This window comes from Equus caballus, chromosome 18, assembly GCF_041296265.1.
Source record: "Equus caballus isolate H_3958 breed thoroughbred chromosome 18, TB-T2T, whole genome shotgun sequence".
Classification (NCBI taxonomy): Eukaryota; Metazoa; Chordata; class Mammalia; order Perissodactyla; family Equidae; genus Equus; species Equus caballus.
The window spans coordinates 26995416-27014181 of NC_091701.1; the positions used below are offsets into that span (position 1 = coordinate 26995416).

The following is an 18766-nucleotide window of genomic DNA, read 5'->3' on the forward strand; positions in this document are numbered from 1 at the left end:
TGTTTCTTTTTTAAAATTTACTATGTCATTTGTTATAGTTGTTTCTTGAAGATATTTTCAAGACTCTCTTTTATTTTGTTAAAATTAGAAGGCATAGTTGTTTTATATTTTGTGTCTTGTGATTTTAACATTTGAAGTCTGTGTCAGTCTGTTTCTGCTGGTTCTCACTCATGTTGCTTTGCTTTGTTTCCTTGTGTGTCTGGTTATCTTTGACTGCGTGCTAATCATTGCTATTGAAATATTATCATGGGAGATTCTCTGAAGTCTAAGATAAATGTGTCCTACTCCAGAGTGTTTTGCACTTTTCTCAAAGGGTTTGGGACACTCCCAGGGACTAATTAGCTTAATCTAAATTAACAGTCTGGAATTCTCAGATTATGTGTACATAGAAGGATGTCTATAGCTATGCTACAACTAATCAGGGACAGAATTATTCTTCACTCTTCCTTTTTGTTCTCTCTTACATTGCTCATCTACAAAGGCAGTCTTCTTTATAATCCCTTGGGATTGGAGAAAGGCAACAAGTTTAATATGTGTTCTCCTTTATCCTTTCATAAGACCTCAGGCAGCACCTTTTCCATTATTCTGTGAGGTAGATTGACCAAAGTTTAAATGTGTCGTATAAACAAATGCCCTCAGGCAAAGTACAATTATGTTGATTTGATATTCAGCTTTCCTCTCTGGGTTCAGATTCCCACCTCCAAACAATATTTACCCTGGCAGCTCCCACTTTCTTTTGAGCCTTTCAATTCTTTTAAGGTAATTTTAAAAAGAAATATCTTATCCAGCACTTTTCATTGTTTTCAGTGGGAAAGTTGATCCAAATAGCATAGCTTCTCATTACAGTCTACCTCAGTTTCATTTAAATATGCATTTGGTTAATCAAGTTTGTGCTATTTATATAAGCCTTGGTGGGAAAAGACTTCATAAGAATATGTATTGAAATCCTACAATGAACAGCTTGCTCGTTAGGGCTACATATAAGGCATAGAGATATAATCAAGATATAGTCTTTGCTTTATAGCATCTCTGCCAAAAAATAGGGTGAGATGAAATAAAAAACTTAGATGATTTTTTTTTTTTTTTGAGATTTAAAGGAGGGAGAGCTCACATCTGTGAAAGATTTGAATTGAGCCTTGAAGGATGGTTATAATTTCAATATGTGGAGAATTGTGGGCAGGGAATTCCAGTGGAGTAAAAAATATGAACAATGGCATGAAACTGAGAAGGGGTAAGGTCTGTGTGCTAAAAAGAGAAGTGAATATTTTAGTTTGGTTGGAAGACAAGATAAAATAAAAGAAATGAGAAGCATGCCATGGGTTGATATTTGCAACCAGAAGCAAATCTTTAATAAGGTGTGTCAGTATTCTCCAGACATCTTCACCCTAGATAATCTATCATGTGCATTCTTTTAACAAATACATACTGAGCAGCAGTGTGACTCTGGTGCTACTTGTCTTAAAAGGACCAGGCTTATCATGGGGAAAGGGTAAGAGAGGAAGCTGATTCTTCTTGGATCATGGCCTCATCTCACTTAGTCCAAGGGCAAACACTTTTGCCTCACAAGCCACTGCATTATTATTTGTTTCATCTAGTGCTAGAGAAATTATAAAGAAACAAGAGTTGTCAGTTTCATTTATCCACTGAGGTGACTCACAGTCTTTTCATTTTTTAAGTACACTTGCCTATTTTTGTATCAGTGAGGCATTTCAGTTGGCTCCAGCATTTCAATTGCAACTTGCCTCCTAGATACCTGCTGTGCTTTGTGATTTTACAGCTTATGCTTGGTTTAGAGTAAACACCTGACTCTAGCCAAGAGATGTGGCAAGTTTGCATTCCTGGTTAACAAAAGCTATTGATGGATTCCCTCATGGGGAAGAAGCTCTGTAATTTGGAGCACCCCTTCATTTATTTATTCTACAAATGATTAGCAACGCCTAACAATGTGTTTTTAAACCCTAGAGATATCCATATGTATCATATATGATCCCTGCTCTCAAGGTGCTTATAGTCTGGTAGACGAGACAGAACCATATGCAGATTTATTACAGTAAAACATGACGAAAGTGTCAAAAAATATAAGAAAACATGCTGGGGAACAGTAGATCTAGCTACGGGTACTGGTAGTCCTTTTCCAGGGAAACTGTTGTTCCAGGAAATGCTCAGCCTGTGTATCTCCCCATTTGTTTATTCTGCAAATATCACTGAGTGTCCTCGATGTTTAAGCCACTATGCTAGGTGTTATGAAAGATATAAAAATTAGTCAGACTCAGATCTTTCCCTGAGGGTCTAGAAACAAATAGAAATCATGCTCATAAGTCAAGTAATTATAGTAAAAAATGAACATTGATAGTTGCTCCAAAATGGCCTGAACAGAAACATGGGTTAGTTTTACCGTAACTCAGAGGAGAGAAAGATTGCTTCCAGCTGGAAAGGAGTCTAAATATATCCATACAGAAAGTGATATCTGAGCATGCTTTTGAAGGATGAGTAGGATTTCAATGCAGAATTGGGGGGAAAAAGATATTTTATGAAGAAATAAGGGAATAAGCAATGATCAAATATGAGAAATAATTCTTTAATTAATTAATTTATTTTATAGATATGTATTGATCTCTTTCCTTGCCCCTTGCTCTGTGTGCTAATTGTTGCCCTTGAAATGCTTTTAGAGGTTCCCTGTGCCCTAAGGTGGATATGCCCCAGTCTAGACTATTTTGTGTTTCTTCTACAAGTTGCCTGGATGCACTGCCAGTGAAAGATTGCCTCAAAATAAGTTGAGGATAGCAGTGCAGAACAGGAAGCACTCTAATTTGGTTAGAAAGTCAGTGTGGAACCAGCTCTGAAAGACCTTGAATAGAACTGTGAGAAGAGATGACTCATTCTGTAGGCACTATGGAGCCCTTTGTATATACTAAATATCCTCAAATTAAGAGAGATTCAGAATTTTCAGAGACAGGTTTGGGGAATTAACATATTTATTTCTACTTTTAATAAAAAGAAGATAGGACTTGTGATATTACCTGAGAAATGTATTCTAAAAATCTATGGAAATACAGGAGCAATAGAAGCCTTGTGCTCTTATTGACAAAGAAAATAGCAAAACAGCTAACGTTGTCATTATTATGGCCAATGCCTGTAGTAAATCACAGGGTATCATTTCACTCAGAAAATATTTTAGTATTCTCACGTCTTTGACCTTTTAACAGAATGATCATTTCTAAAGTAGTCTGAGTGCAAAGAAAGAAAGCAGGCCAATTCATCTAAGGAGAACTAAAAATGTGCTCTCCCAAGAAAGTGGGTGTATCAGCACGAGTGAGCCCGCAGTAGCAAACCTGGAAGTGTTTTCATGGGACTCCAGAACCTATGTTCAGTGTAGCCCCCTACTAACACTGTGAAAAATCTATTTCTGGTTTAAGAAATTTCTCTTGTCTTCATATCCACCAAAATTCAGACCAAATGGGCCTTATTCTCATCTATCAGCTGTTTCTGTTATATTTATCACAGTGTGCTCAGAAAACTTAGCGTCACTTTTGACATAAATTCAGAAGCTTTCTAAACATTTCAAGGACTATTTCTCCCCTAAAATCATATAGTTCTAAAGCCAGTATATTCTTTATGAAGCCTACATACTGATTACGTATGTAACTTCTTTTTTCTGCTACTTTCATGTTTTTCACATTACATTATAGTACTCATACTTTTAGTAGAGGTAAACACTGGCAAATTTTACTTGTAATGACAGAAAACTTTTCCCAGGCATTCAATAGACTATTAACTTTTTCAAACCACCCATTCAACCGTAACCTTGAAAGCAAGAAAAAGAGTAAAAGGTCTCATTAAAATAATTTGTTTACTTTTTTAATATTGTTTACTTCCAGTGCAAATAATGAACACAAGCATTAATTAAATAATGCAATACATCTGATGCTCAGTCACTGTAGTACGACTTTAATAACAAAATGCACTTGTTTATGGGAGTAAAATGATGGGATTTAGCAAAAAGATGAAAATAGTTTCAATCAGAAAGCTATTCATGAATTATTGAGTATTCTGTGCAAAATGAATATGGAATGATTTTATCTTCGTAACGTGAGTATTGAGCCCTTATTCAGATCCCTGCTCAAAAAGATCATAAGAAATGGAGGGACAAATGATAGATGCACCAACCTCAGCCTAATGAAGGCATTTGAAATCTCTGTTTCATATTTTCATTTCATAATGATAGAGCTCTGGCAAAGTCAGCATGGTGATCACTAAGGCAGTTTATGAGTATAGCCATAGATTATATTCTCATGTGGCCTCATTGTATATTTAAAAATTATTATTAAAAAAGATCCCCAAATCTGGAGGATGGTAGGTGAAGATGGAAAGAAAGAAAGAAAGAAAGAAAGGGAAACTGAATTCTAGTATTTTATTAACGTAAACTTTGTAAGGAAAAAAATGAAATCAAGTGATCGATATTACTATAAATGAAGCCATGTTCTCTGGTTATAATTTTCTCAAGATTTGGCCATTAACCACAATAAATTCTGTATCTTACATAATTTTTAATAACCACAAAAATCTATGAAATTGATAGGATGCTTTATAAATGGATAATAGCTTACTGTCCAATAAACCTCACCTTAGGCTCTCTCAGAAAACTATTTTAATTATGAAGTTTGACTCTCTGTGGTTTATCATTTTGGTCAATGTAATGCATCTGATTTAGAGCTTGCATTTTCTCTGAGATAAAACGGACTTTTACTCCACAGCGCACTTTTTAATTTGCTGAATATATGTATTTAGTCTTTCTCAAAAATTCACTACTAAATTGAAATGCTCTGGGAAACAGTGTACCATATTAGGTAGAAATAGGGGCTCCCAAGTCAGACCACCTGGGTTAGGAATCCCAGGATCACATTTTGTTTGTTGCTATAATCCTTGGCTTCTTGACTAAAGTATGGGGTTAATGAGAGAACCTACTTCACAGAGCTATTGTGAGAATTATGTGAGAAAATTGATGTAACACACCTGGCACATAGCAAAAATAATAAATCTTAATTATGTTTATTATTACTACATAAAGCAATAGAGTATAGTGATTAAGAGAACAGGCTTTGGAACCAAATAGAATGAATTCAAATGCCCAAATGGCCACTTACCGGCAGTATACGTAAAACCCCTGTCTTAGTTTTCTTAACAGTAATATAAAGATTTGTCAGGTAGGAGAACACTCCCTGCTGTTCAAATACAATACAAAATTTCTGCAGAATTTCATTTCTTACTCGTACCACAGTGTAAAACAGATATTCCTGGCCAGCTTTCTGTTCCACAGTGCTTCTCCCATCTTTTGGTTCTGCCATCCCCTGGTGGCAGATAAGGGAAAGTTAAAGAGAGCATAGGAAAGTCTGCAAGCTCTTTTAACAGCCATAAGCCCAGAAGTGTCTCACATGGTTCTTGCTCACGTTGCAGAGATGAGAATGAGTAATGTGGCCACATGTTGATGCAAAGGAAGCTGGGGGAGAAATGGAGTCTCCGGTGAGCCAGCTAATTCCCAGTGGCAACTCTAGACTCCCGAAGCGGGAGCCCAGCACACATTTTGGTGGAGAGCTATCCATCTTTGCCACAAGGAGAGTAACATCAATTGTCTGACCCTGACTTCTTAGAGGACAAAGCCCAAATTAAGCATCTGCACTTTACTTGGGAGGCATGAATCCAGGACACAGAGAGTGAAGAATAAAGGGAGTGGGGCAGGAAATGATGAGAAGTAGTGGAGGAGATGTGTTACCATACTGGCTACCACTCTACAGTGAGGCTCAAAGAGACACAGAAGATCCCCAGGCAGGTGCACTACTTGACTTGGAGAGAAGCTGCAGATAGACTGTCTGGAGAAATCAGGAAGCAGTCTGTGGCAGGGAGGGATGGAAGAAGGAGAAGGAATTTATCTGCCATGTTTCTTTCCATTTCTTGCTTCCTTCTGGTTAAAGTTCACCACCCAGGGTCTTCACTGCTGACATGATAGAAACCCTGGGCACACCCTTGGGCAGCTCCTCAGAAGCCAGATCCTACACCCGGTAAAGTGGCATTTCCTCCAAATCTGGAAGTGTTCGGGCAGCCGAAAGCCTGTCTGTGCTCTGGCAGCCAGGAAGGAGGGCCTTGCTTTCCAAGAAGGTGACTGATTATCCTCAGGAAGTGGGACCATTTGGGCCCAAGCAGGACTGGTTACCTACGGGGTCAGCTGAGGTGGACTGAGTGGATGAGGGCCTAAGGAGGGACTCTGAGGGGGCACTGAGGCACCAAAAATTTGCCCAAGCTACTCACCTTGCAGAGTTAAATAGTGTTTTATGTAATGTGAATGTAGGACAATATTAGCATACAACGAAATTAGACTAAATAGAAGCTATTTTGTTTATTCTAGCAAGATTTTGATTCAGGAATAAATGTAATAGGTGTTCATTCTCGAAAATGAGAGAATACTTTCTCCTCAAAAAAACCCCCACAAACACGTAACATTCTAGTGCCCCAAATCACTAACAAAAGTTTGCTTTTCTGAAAATCTGGTTTGACTTGGTCTTGTAATGTTCTGAGAAATTTCACTGTAGAAACAATTTCAGTTATTATTAACATCATTTATATTCATATACATAAAACCCACATCTTACAATCAAAGTATCCTCTTCTGTGTTGACAGCGGCCATACTTTAGACGTTAATAAGATCAGGTATCCATTCAGCACTCTTTCCTAAATCATTTTGCCCAAATGAGAATTTATAAGTGAGTTTTATCCTCCTCCATGAATGATTTTCCAGAATCAAAACCAGTTATATGATAAAACTTAATTCCTCTAAACAGATTTTGTCTTTCCTGTTTCAAACTGATAAGGATAATCCGAGTCTATATGCTGAAATAGCAATTAATCCAAAATAGAAAATGGTAGCTAATACTCCATTTCATAAAATCTGAACCTTGTCTTTTTTTTTTTAACCACATCTCGTAGTAAGAGCGTGAGGATGAATGGCCCGGTGGTTTGTTGCCTCCGTACATGCCCCATCTTTGTCATGGAAAATACCACCAAGCACAAGAGCATCCGGCCTTTGATATTTTCTTAAGATACATTACAAGGCCCCAAACATCCCACAAAGAAAAATGGGAAACTTAATCCCAAAGGTTTAATCTAAGTCAGAGAAAAATATATTATAGAAAGAATACCCTTTCAGCTATTATTGGGAAATGGTTAAGATGTACTAAGAGAATAATAAAAATCAGAAGTGGACAAGACCTAGGATCAATTTTTAATGACTTCACATTGCTCCAACAGAGGCTTTTATGTTTTATTGTCCAGAAGCAGTAACTTTTAAATAATTCTATTTAAATATTTAAAAATCAGTCATTTATATTTTAGGTTTACCCCGGAAGAGATATGATATATTCACTCTTAGATTTAAATCCATATTTAGTCAATTTTTAAAAAGTACATTTTTATAATGATGTACAATATGATCCATTGGCATCATGTAGTTCATTAGCAGACTTTTTCTTGTGTTTTGTAGCTGTGGAATCAAAAATATGTTTTCTATTAAAGGAGTCTTTAATTTCAGGCTTCTTGAATAAGATCTTGATTGTCTTCCAAATAAATTCTACAACTTTTCTGAACAACTTATTCCAATGTTTAACGACGCTTAAATACTGAACATTTTCACTTCTAATAAAGCCTGGTCCCTAAAGTTGTTATTTAAGCCTAGATGTTTCTGTTTTAGCTTTGTAAAAATGAACAATTGATTAGGATCACTTAAAAATGTCTTCTGTCTGCTTATCTTAGTTTGCTCTTTTTTGAAGCTAATATATCTATTTGCTTGAATTTTACTCAAATAACTTTAGCTTTTTCTGGCATATTTCTGAATTCACCCCAAATCTCTATTATTTGCTTTGATTGTGCCATAAGATCACTTCCTAATAAAGGTCAGTGTATATTGGAATATACATTGTGCTTCTGTGCTTTTACTTCTTATGTATTTCTCACTTTGTAAGCTATTATTCTGAGATATATTATTTATTTTTATTTATGAATGCATTGGAATTAATCTGGAAATTTTCCGTTGTAATTCTCCATCCAGTTTATAAATTCATTCAACAGGTAACAAATATCTGTTGAGTGCTTATTTTGGCTACTTTGCTAGATTTTGGAAAAATAAAGACATATAAGACAAACCCAGCTTGGTCTCTGATTGGATGGCTTGAGGAAAGAGATACAACAGAAAGTAGTTACCGTGTGTAGACAACAAAAAGAATTGTAATAAAGTGTGCTTCAGAGTAGGGAAAATGGTAGGAAGGAGTGAATGACTGTGCCTGCAGAGGTAAAGGAGAGCCTCATGGAGATTATTTTGGAGTTACAACATGAAAATGAGCAGAACTGGGGCAAATGGCGGGCAAGGAGAGTGGGTTGAAGAGAGAGAAAATGAGTTACTGATGAAAAGGGCTCATGCATACTCATATTCCTAATGTATAGTCCTGTGAAAGCATGTTGCATTTAGGCATGCTATGAACTTAGCGTCGCAGATGTGTATAAGAACAAGAGAATGAATGGAATTGAGAAGGATGCTTGGGGAATGAAAGAAAGGAGCCTGTATGCCCTACTAAGGGATTTGTATATTATCCTGTAGATAACAAGTTTTCCAGAAGAAATATGGTGAGATTTTTCGTTTTTTACAAAAAGTCAAATTGTGGAGAAATATTGAAATGGTTTGACTGGTCACAGAGGAAACAACAAAGAGAAGAATTCAGATGAGAGATGATAAGAGCTCAAATGAGGTTGTGGTCATGGGATGAAGAAGCTGGAGCTGGTTCTGGAATTTGAGCTTTGTACCTTTTGGTTGTGGGTAGTGAGGGAAAGGAGAGAATTAAGAAAGCGAAGTACATAGAGGGATGATTAACCAAGACAAGTAATAATGAAAAGGGGGCATGTTTGAGAATAAGACAATGGTTTTAATGAGGTGTCTGTGCTAAATCTTAATGGTAGTTAGAAAATACAGTTCTGGCACAGAAGAGAGAGGTAGGGGCCAGAGGAACCATTGAGGAAACAACATATTATAAGTGATGAATCAGACCAGAGGCAAGACCAAAACCCACAGGAAGCACGAAAACTACCAAAAATAATGAAGGCTGTAAACCAAGGATTACCAACATTTACGAAGTGGGAAGAGGCAGAGAAGTCAGTGAAAGAAACAGAGAAGGAGAAGTATAAAATATGAAAGAAGAATTTAGAGAGAAAATGTCTCCATAGCTGAGGGACAGAGGGTTTTAAGGAGAAGGACCAGCAGAATCTAATTGTACAGAGTTTAAGTAGAATGTTGATGGGAGAGAAGGCATCAGATTGTTTTTGTTGACCTTAATGGTTAAGGCATTTTAGATTATTCAAGAAAAGGAGTAAAAGATTGCAATGGATTGAGAAGAGAATGGAACATGAGCAGAGAATGTGGCTGCAGAAAACTCTGAAGAATCCTATCAATAATGAAAAGAAAATAGGTGAGATTGAGAAAAAGTGAAGTTATGGGATTGAGGCTTGCTTTCTTCTATATTTTTTTCAAGCATGAGTGACTTGAGCGTGGTTATAGGCTAAGGGATAGAATCTATTTGAGAGTAGGAGATTGAGAATGTAGGAGAAAAGGGGCAACTCAGAAAATGAGGAACGAGATTAGATGGAATTAGGAACAAGAGAAGAAAAGCCTTGGGCCTAAGAAGGAGCATCTCTTCCTCTGAGGCCAAACAAGACATGCCCTGTGAGTTGTTTATGTACTGCATGGCCCTGACAGGCCAGGTAGTTTGATGCTCATGGATGCCACTGTGCCCAGGAAGGGGAGTTCATTAGACAGGTGGACCAGAGTCACAGACCCAGATCCAGAATTCTGGGAGCCAGATGAAAAAATTGGAAATAACGACATTTACAAGGAAGAAATAGAAAATGTTCATTCTTATTTGGGGACCTAAATAGGGCATTATGGGACCTAGAAGGATGACAGTTTAGGTATAGGGGAGAGGCCACATATTGTGTTGTGATCAAGAACTTGGGACTTGGAGTCAGATAAAAGTGAATTCATATCTCAGCTCAGGCACTTATTAAGTGTGTGAGTTTATGTAAGACACTTAAGCACTCACTGCTTGAGCTTCTTCACATGTAAGTTGAAGGCAATGGTAATAACTTCACGAGATTGTTGTCAGGAACAAATGAGAAATTGATATACAGCTTTTAGAAGGCAAGACATACAGGAATTTATTAAAGTTTATATTTTTTAATTTGTTTACTTCGATCATACAGACTAACTATTAAAGTGAGAAGAATTGTGAATATTCTAGCACAAGGGCTTTATCTCTGTGAATTAAGAGTAAGCCATTTTACTCCACTGAGTAGTCAAAAGTTATTTCTCAAGAATAAGGGGCTATGAGGAAGACTGTAGAAGAAGAAAAGAGAGTAGAGTGGATCATTGAATGGGGAGAGAGAATGAGAGAGGCCGAAGTGACTGTGAAATCAGGGACATAGGTCTGGACATGAAAGGAAGCGAAACCAGGAAGGGCTTGAGAGACTGGGACAATGAACAGAGGTCTGCTGATTTCACTAACATCCAAAACAAACATAACAGAGTAGGAGTAAGAAAAATTCAGAAAGTGGGTTATGTTAGATGAAAAGCAGAATGGAGATTACTAAAGCGAAGAGGAAGCCAAGCAGTGAGCTCATGAAGAATGCAATAGATGGGGCAAGGTCAAGGTCACATGAATGAGCACCAGGAGGTGAATGAAAGTGATGGACAGAGTTCCAATTTGGATAAACCCAAGCCAAGTGCCAAAGCCATGGGATTTAGTGCATGATGCTGATGACAACAGTTAGAGGTTGGCAAAGCTGGATGGTGAGAACACTGGGAAAGCTTAGCTTCCTTTTGACCCATAGGTCCCCTCTAGCTCTACAGAGAGAGAGAATCTATAGACAATTATATAGGGTCAGAGGTTCGTATGGGATTCTTCAAGCAAGAGTCCGTATTTTCTTTATCTCTGGAGTCCCAGTGCCCAGCACAGTGGCTAACACATTGATGCATAATAGGTATGCAATAAATGCTTATTGAATGATTCTGCGAAATCCTAGGTTCGATCCACGTATGAATCCCTTAAACTGCTTATCACTTTTCCAAATCACAAAGCAAAGACTGCTTAACTGTTAAACCAGATACAAATCTTAATTGTTATAAAATTGGGAATTCTTTGATGCCCAACCTTCCTTCCAAAGCACAAAAGCTAGCTGAATTTTGATATTTTTCCTTCATTCATGAATTCAGCAAATATTCATTGAACAACAACTATGTGCCAGGCACTGTTCCATACATTTCCATATATTGGGAAAAATAGTGGAGGAGAAGACAAACAAAGCCCCAGCTCAAGGTGCTTAATTCTAGTGGGAAAAAAACATATAGTCAGTATATAAAAATATATATGGTGATTTCAGTTAGGAGGAAGGCTGCAGGGAAATAAAAACAAGTGGTGAGATAGAGAGTAATTAGGAGTGTTGGAACACAGCTCTTTCATATGAGACAGTCAGAGAAGACCTCTGACAAGGTGACATTTAGCTGGGACCTGATGGATAAGAAGGAGTCAGCCATGTGAAGATTGGGAGTCATTCCAGGTAAACAGGTGGTGTAAAGGCCCAATGGGAAGATCAAGTTTAACAGAGAAGGACAGAAACAAAATCAATATGTCTATACTAGAGTCTAGTAAGAAAGGGGTATCTGTTCCCCAAATGTTAGGTTTTAACATGAGTATGATCATAATGTATATTTAATTTTCAAGGACTGCATAGTGGTTAGGAACAGACTCTGGAGTGACACTGCTCACATGCAAATCCTAGCTCCTCCTTTTCTACCTGTGTTACCTTGGGAAGGTTTACCTACCCCTCCTTGCATATTTTGTTACCTGTAACATGATGGTGATAAAAGTACCTACTGCATACCATTGTTTCAAGAATTAAACGAATTGATAGTTGTAAAACACTCAGAGAAGTGCATGGCACATAAAAAGTGCTTCTTATATAAAATAATTCCATCTTTTTTCCCCTGACTGCGTTATATGGGAAAGATAATTTCTTCCGTTACATACACTTAATGATTATTTTGTTGGTTCTGAGTATCCCGTAATTTAATTAACTGTAGAAGAAGCAGGTTGTTTTTAATTTTTCTACATCATAAATCACTTGACAATGAACATTATTATTATGCTTTGCGATTTTCCACAATAGTGATCACCTAGGTGGCAGAGCATGGGTGGACCAGTAAAAATTCTCTGACTGAACCATCTGTACGAAGCATGCTCCTCTAACAAAGGAAAGATATGCTACCAATTGCTCTCCTGCCAGCTGAATGTATCCTAAAGGAAAGTTATGTTTGGCTTATATCAATTTTTTATTGAGTTGCCAAAAATAGAAAATCTCACAATTTAATATGAGAACCCTCAGATTTCTGGTTTCTTCTGAAAAATAGTCTATTTCTATTAAACTGATAGAATTGATCATAGTGGCTATAGGGCAACAATTGTTGAAAGATTTCTTATAACATTTTTACCATTTGTTCATAATTTCACATTTTAACCTAAAGTTTCATAATGTTAAAAACATTGTCTAAAAATATTATAACCCTTGTATACTGAAATTTTAAAGTAGTCTATGGAAAATGATTTGAGAAAAGTACTGAATTTACAGAGAAACCTAGAGTAACTTAGAACTTAGGAAAATCTTTGGAGTCTTTGAAATGTGGCATCACTTTCTTAAAGAATAGTGAACTTCCCAAACAGGTAAGCATTTGTTTAATATTTGGAGTTATGCAAATTTACAGTTACATAAGTATCATTCACTTGAACCAAAGGAAACTATAAAGATGAAAATGTAGATGATATTTCCACTAATTGATTATTATGAATTACTGAAGTAAAAATAGCTTCTAAGTAATATCTACATCGTATTGTGTACAAGAAAGCACATGCTATAATCTATTTGGTCTAAATTAAATTTGTTAAATACATATCCTTATGTGTATAGTTTTAAAAGTCTGAAAAGTTAACTTCTAAAAGACAGTGTTGGCACTTAATATTTATTAAATGTTTGTCTTTTCTTTTTCTCAGCTTTATTGAGATATAATTGACAAGTAACATGGTTTAAATTTAAGGTATATAATGTGATGTGTTGATGTACATATATATTGTGAACTGATTACCATATTAAGGTTAGTTAACACATCCCACCTCACAAAATTACCGTTTTGAGTGTGTGTGGGTGGTGCAAATACGTAAGATCTACTTTCTTAGCAACTTTCAAGTATACAGTACAGTGTTAACTATATATGTATGTATACTGTATATTGTATAGTCACCATGCTGTGCATTTGATTACCAGAACTTATTCACCTTATAACTGAAATAAAGTTCATTCATATTGTTATATATGGCAAGATTTCTTTCTTTTTTATGGCTGACTAATTTTTCCATTATATATATATATACTACATTCTCTTTATCCATTCATCTGTCGACGAGCACTTAGGTTGTTTCCATGTGTTGGCTATTGTGAATAATGCTGCAAAAAACATGAGCATGTAGATATCTCTTTGAAACTGAAAAAAAAAAGACTTTATGCCATAAATATGTATAGCTGCTAACTCAATAAACTTTTTTATTTTTTCTAACATTCATCACCAGTTTTGTACGCTTTTTATTCTTATTTCATCTTTGTTTACAGAAAACTGGGAACAAACCAGAAAGTGTGGATTTGTGTGGAGCACATATTGAATGGGCCAAGGAAAAATCAAGCAGAAAGAACGTCTTTCAGGTAAGACTGTTACATATATTCAATTTATTTCTATTCCTTCTCAATCTGAGCTCTCTTGAGTAATCAAAATAAGACTACCTTGTCATGTATTTTCAAGTATGCGAACTAGTTGTGTGAAGGTCATTGTGAAAAACTGACTTTCTTCCTTGTTGAATTTTGGTTTATTGTTTTTGTTTGGTGACTTGCTACTATCTAAACACAAAATACATGTTATGTGTTGATTAATCTTGCACCCAAAAGTCACTGAATTTTGCAGTATATTTGATAGCCATTTGGAGTTCAAACCTAGAATGCTTGACAAATAGATTTAATGTAGAACTTTCAGACACACACAAAGTAAGACTCACTAATTATGATAAACTATGTGCATTCATCGTCATCCCTGCCTCCCAGCTATAAATTACATTTTCTAGTGTAACTTAGGTGGATCGAGAGAGCTAAATATCTATATTGGATCTTTTCTATTGTGTAATTTAATTTTTTTGAAAAATAACTGCAATTAATAGTTTCATTCATGTTCCATTGAATAGAACTAACAAGATGAAATCCTTGAAAGGAAATGGGAAAACTTAATATTTCACATATGATGTTGCCAAAATCCCTCTGGCAATTAATAACTTTAGGTTATGGAGGTTGATTTTTTTAATATATTTTAACGAGATTTAATTTAACTTATATTTCCAAAGTAACTAATAACCTATAGATATATTTTAGAATTTACATCATTTAGTAGCCAAGGAACTAGATTATTATAATTATTACATTAAATGTCTTCTGAGGCCACGTTGGCCCTTGAAGAAAAATCAGTTCTGTTCTTAAGTACATCACTAAAATTAATATAGTGGGTCTTCTAGAAGTTTAGGTAGGTGACATTTCCTATCTGAACTCTCACTGGGGAGAAAAATCTGGTTGCCAGTTTGTTCTGCATTTTCCAGAATCTAATTCAGGTCTTTCCAGATCATTTGAACCCACGTTAATTTCAAAATAATAATAATAATCATTTTCAACATATTCTAGAATAATTTTTCTGGTTGTAGTTTTACTCTGTTTAGGTATTCATTGTTAATGTGATAAAGGTTTTCTTACCAAAAGTGAAAAAGAAATGAAAGAAGGAAGGAAAGAAGGAAGGAAGAACGAAGGAAGGAAGGAAGGGAGGAAAGAAGGAAGGAAGGAGAAAGAAAAAAGAGAAAGAAAAGAAAACTAAACATACTTGCCTACAGATCAAAGGACTAAAGCCAAAGTGATTAGAATGTGAATTTAAAGAATCAAGGTAAAATAAATTTTGTTTTACAGTGAGGAATTGTAGATCAGTGATACATCCTGTCTCCCGATTTCTTACTCTTTGTTATTCTGTCATAAGCAGCAAAACTTAGAGGTTATAATCCTAGCCTCTCTGACAGCCTAGATGATCAGTATGACTAGTTCTGAACTGGATTAGGTGAGCTAAGTGGTTTAGTTTTATTATGTACTGTGAGTTTAGCATTCTAATCACCAATGTCATAAAATAAAGACGTTAAAATTTGACATCAACATAATTCTTAGACAATAGAAACCCTGGGAATTAGGCTACAGCAGTCTTTTTCAGTTCTTTCATTTAATGTTTTGAAGAGTTAAGTTAGATCACAAATGAGGATGATAGTCAAGTATGTGTGATGGATATAGGGCTGCAAATAGAAAAAAAAATTTATGTACCATTTTACATAGGTATGAAAATAATATACATAGATAGACATTGAAACACCTGTATGTGTCATCCTAACCTTTTCTGAACATGACGAACCACCTCCTGTTATAGTGTTTTACTTGTTTTTCATATTTCTGAATATAAGTATTTCCAAAGATATTGAAAACTCTTCTCACTTTTGGTAGCTTTTTGGAGGTGAAACTCCACCCAGCTAGTTTTGTTTGTAAGGTAACTGGGCAGTTCCTGGGACCTCAGTATTGTTACATCCAGTTTATCTTTTTTTTGTCTCGTACTCTTTAGTTTAGAGAAACAAAAGGGGATCATAAGGATGTCGTGATTAGCAAAGCTGAAGAAAGATTCAAATTTCATTTCTGTCTTCTTCCTTTTGGGGTGAATCGTGTGATTTTCTTATCATGCTGAAATCTTTTCATCACCTAAACACATGAGCCTAGGTAAAATTTACTAATACGTATCCACAGATACAGACCACCGGAGTAAGCCTTTTGAGAGGAACAATAGAAATAGCTTTTATAGTTCTGTTAACGAAAAAGCATTGGGAAGGATTTGCCAGAGAGCTAAATCTAGATGACTTGCATCAATATTTGATTAGATACATTAGCTGGTCTAACTCTCAAATGATCAAAATAAACATGATTATATCTCAAAAACATGGTATTAAGGCATTGTTGGATGTTTGAGTGTGTGTGTGCAAGGGTTTCATTACCTACAGAATAATGAAGTGTTTCTTCCCGACTGAAAAAGACCATCGTAGCTTCGGCTGATGTGCTACAGCAGAAATAGCTTTAGGATTCCAAGTTTGAATTAGGCTTGGTGTTCAATCTCAGTCTATGAATTATAGATTACAAATAGCAAATGACTATTGAGATTTTTGGCTCAAGAAAAATCAAAGAAGAGCAAAATTAGAAATAATTTAAAATTTGAGATCTGTCGTTAAAAAGTTGATGGATTAGCAATTATATGCCACATAATTACAATGTCTGTGGAGAAGTCAAACTTAAAATGAATAGGAAAACAAACAAGAAATTATGTGCTTGAAATATGCTTGAAAGACTCAGCAGCACGCATTTGTGACACGATAAATGGAAGGATTTCATTTGTTTCATTCATTTGTATATGCCATTTGGACATTTGAGTTGTTCATTTTCTTTTTGTATTAAAAGCCGAATTTCCTTCATAGTCAAAGTCTTATTAAACTCTTGATGTAGGTTCAATGTTATTTGATTGGAACATGGTAACATAACAGTGACAACATGAATTAAGTATTAAGGATCGGTATTCAACAGCTCTCAGTATATCAGAATGATGCTGAGATTGCTAAAAATTGTTACCAACTTCTATAATAAAGTATATATAGACAAGTCATCATATGTATTTAAAAATTATAAATCCATATCCATGTACGCATTTATATTGTGTGTGTGTCTATGTATACAGGCACATCTGATAGTTTAACCTTAGGAAATAGTGATCATTTCCACACACATACATACAAACACAGAAAGACACTTTGTACTTATAAAAGGTCATACAAATTCTAAGTTAAACTAGTAAATGTTCATTACTGCTAACTTTTGTTTAATTCTGCATTTAGCGTAATTGTCCAGAACCTTCACAAGTGTGATGCAGCTTGCGAAAGCATTTAGCAGCCCAGTGATTTGTAATGAACTGGGGTACGAGTTTTCTTAGTTAATTTAAAAGCACCACTAGGTTTTCATTGGGGAAAGAGTGAATAAAAAGATTTATGTTCAAATCACATATTTTAAACATTCCTGCTAAGTGCTAGTTTGCTTTTTGGTGTTTAGCTTGAAATTTAAAGCACTAAGGATTAAAAGGATTACAACATAATCTTAAATAATCCTAAATGTCATTTACGAAGAGATAGTTGTAATAACTAAATAAAACCATGTTAAAGGATGGCAGGATTGTCAGGCAGCATCTATACCACAAGCGGTGCTTCTGTCACCTTCTTCTCTTTCCTTGTGGAGACATCAGGCATTTACAAAGCTTTTCAATAGGAAGTTCAACTGCAAAAATGGCTGCAAAATAATTTAAAACAATCAGCAAGTTTTTAGCTTTAGTATCTTATTGTTTCAAAGTTGAAGGAAAATTTTCACTTAGGTTTCCTTCCTTCCTTCAAACACAAGGCTCTCTGAGTTAAATATTTTTGAAAGTGTGGGGAAAGGGAGTTCATGACACAGCTATCGAATAGATAGACGACACATCTCCAGAACATTTCCGACCTCGAAGGAGCTACCCTTCCTTATTAAATATATGGTGATCCCAAGCACTGTGATTAATTACAGGCCGTTTAATTTAGCACTTAAATATTCTTTGCTCCTGTCATGTAAATTAGTTTAATCTCCCCAAAGAAAGAATATCCTGTGCTTTATGCTCATTAAACCAGAGGACTGGACACCTTTTAACTGATTCGATGGTTACTGCTAAGGCTCGAGTTGCATTCTTTCAGCCAAAAAAAAAATTCACGGTCATAAAAAATTTTAGGAAACCGTGTCCGAAATATGGGCTCTGTGTTCCATGATGATTTCTGGAGTGTCGATTCTATTCTCTTTTGCAAATGGGGGAAAACAATAAGAAAAATACTGTTTTGCCAGTCCTTTTCACTACTGATTTAAAGTACATGATTACTCATTTAAAATAAGTCATTTCTACTCTAAAGGTTTACCTTTTCTCAGAGCCAGACAGTGACTAGGCCTCAGTTTTTCTGTTTCCTTTAAAATAAAATTTTTTTAAAAATTTCACCAATGAATATGCAGAAGGCTCATCTAAGATTATGTGTGTTAAATAAGATAATTCTACTATTCATGAATTATGGCTGATTAGAACTATATCAGTTACCTGTTAGAAAGCAGAAAAAATTAAATAACCCAAGAAGATGAGTCTGTTTTCCTCCCCCACCACTAATTTATAACCTTAAAACAAAAATCATCACCAAATTTCCTGGATTGGTGTTCTTTTTTAATACATAAAAATATCTTACGGGCACCGGTCTGTTCCTAAAAGTAAAGTAAATCTCAGAATAGATGTATCATTACTTGTATTACTTTTTTGACTTTGGATGGAGTCTTCTGGCTATAATGTGTATTAAACATATTCATGCAATATTTTCCATGGATATGCTTTACATTTAAACATAATTTGATTGCTCTTCCTGATCTGAATATGTCTTAGCTTAAAATGTTTAAGTACTACTTAAGTTTATTAAT

General features: G+C 35.4%; 1 protein-coding gene across 2 annotated transcripts in view; it reads left to right on the forward strand.

Moving 5' to 3' along the window:
* ARHGAP15 (Rho GTPase activating protein 15) overlaps positions 1 to 18766 on the forward strand; it is a 607941-nt gene that overhangs the window by 106498 nt on the left and 482677 nt on the right. For both annotated transcript variants that reach the window (XM_001915565.6, XM_023622852.2), the window contains exon 8: positions 13748 to 13837. In XM_001915565.6, coding sequence (XP_001915600.1) covers positions 13748 to 13837 — 90 coding nt within the window. The remainder of the gene's footprint in view (positions 1 to 13747; positions 13838 to 18766) is intronic.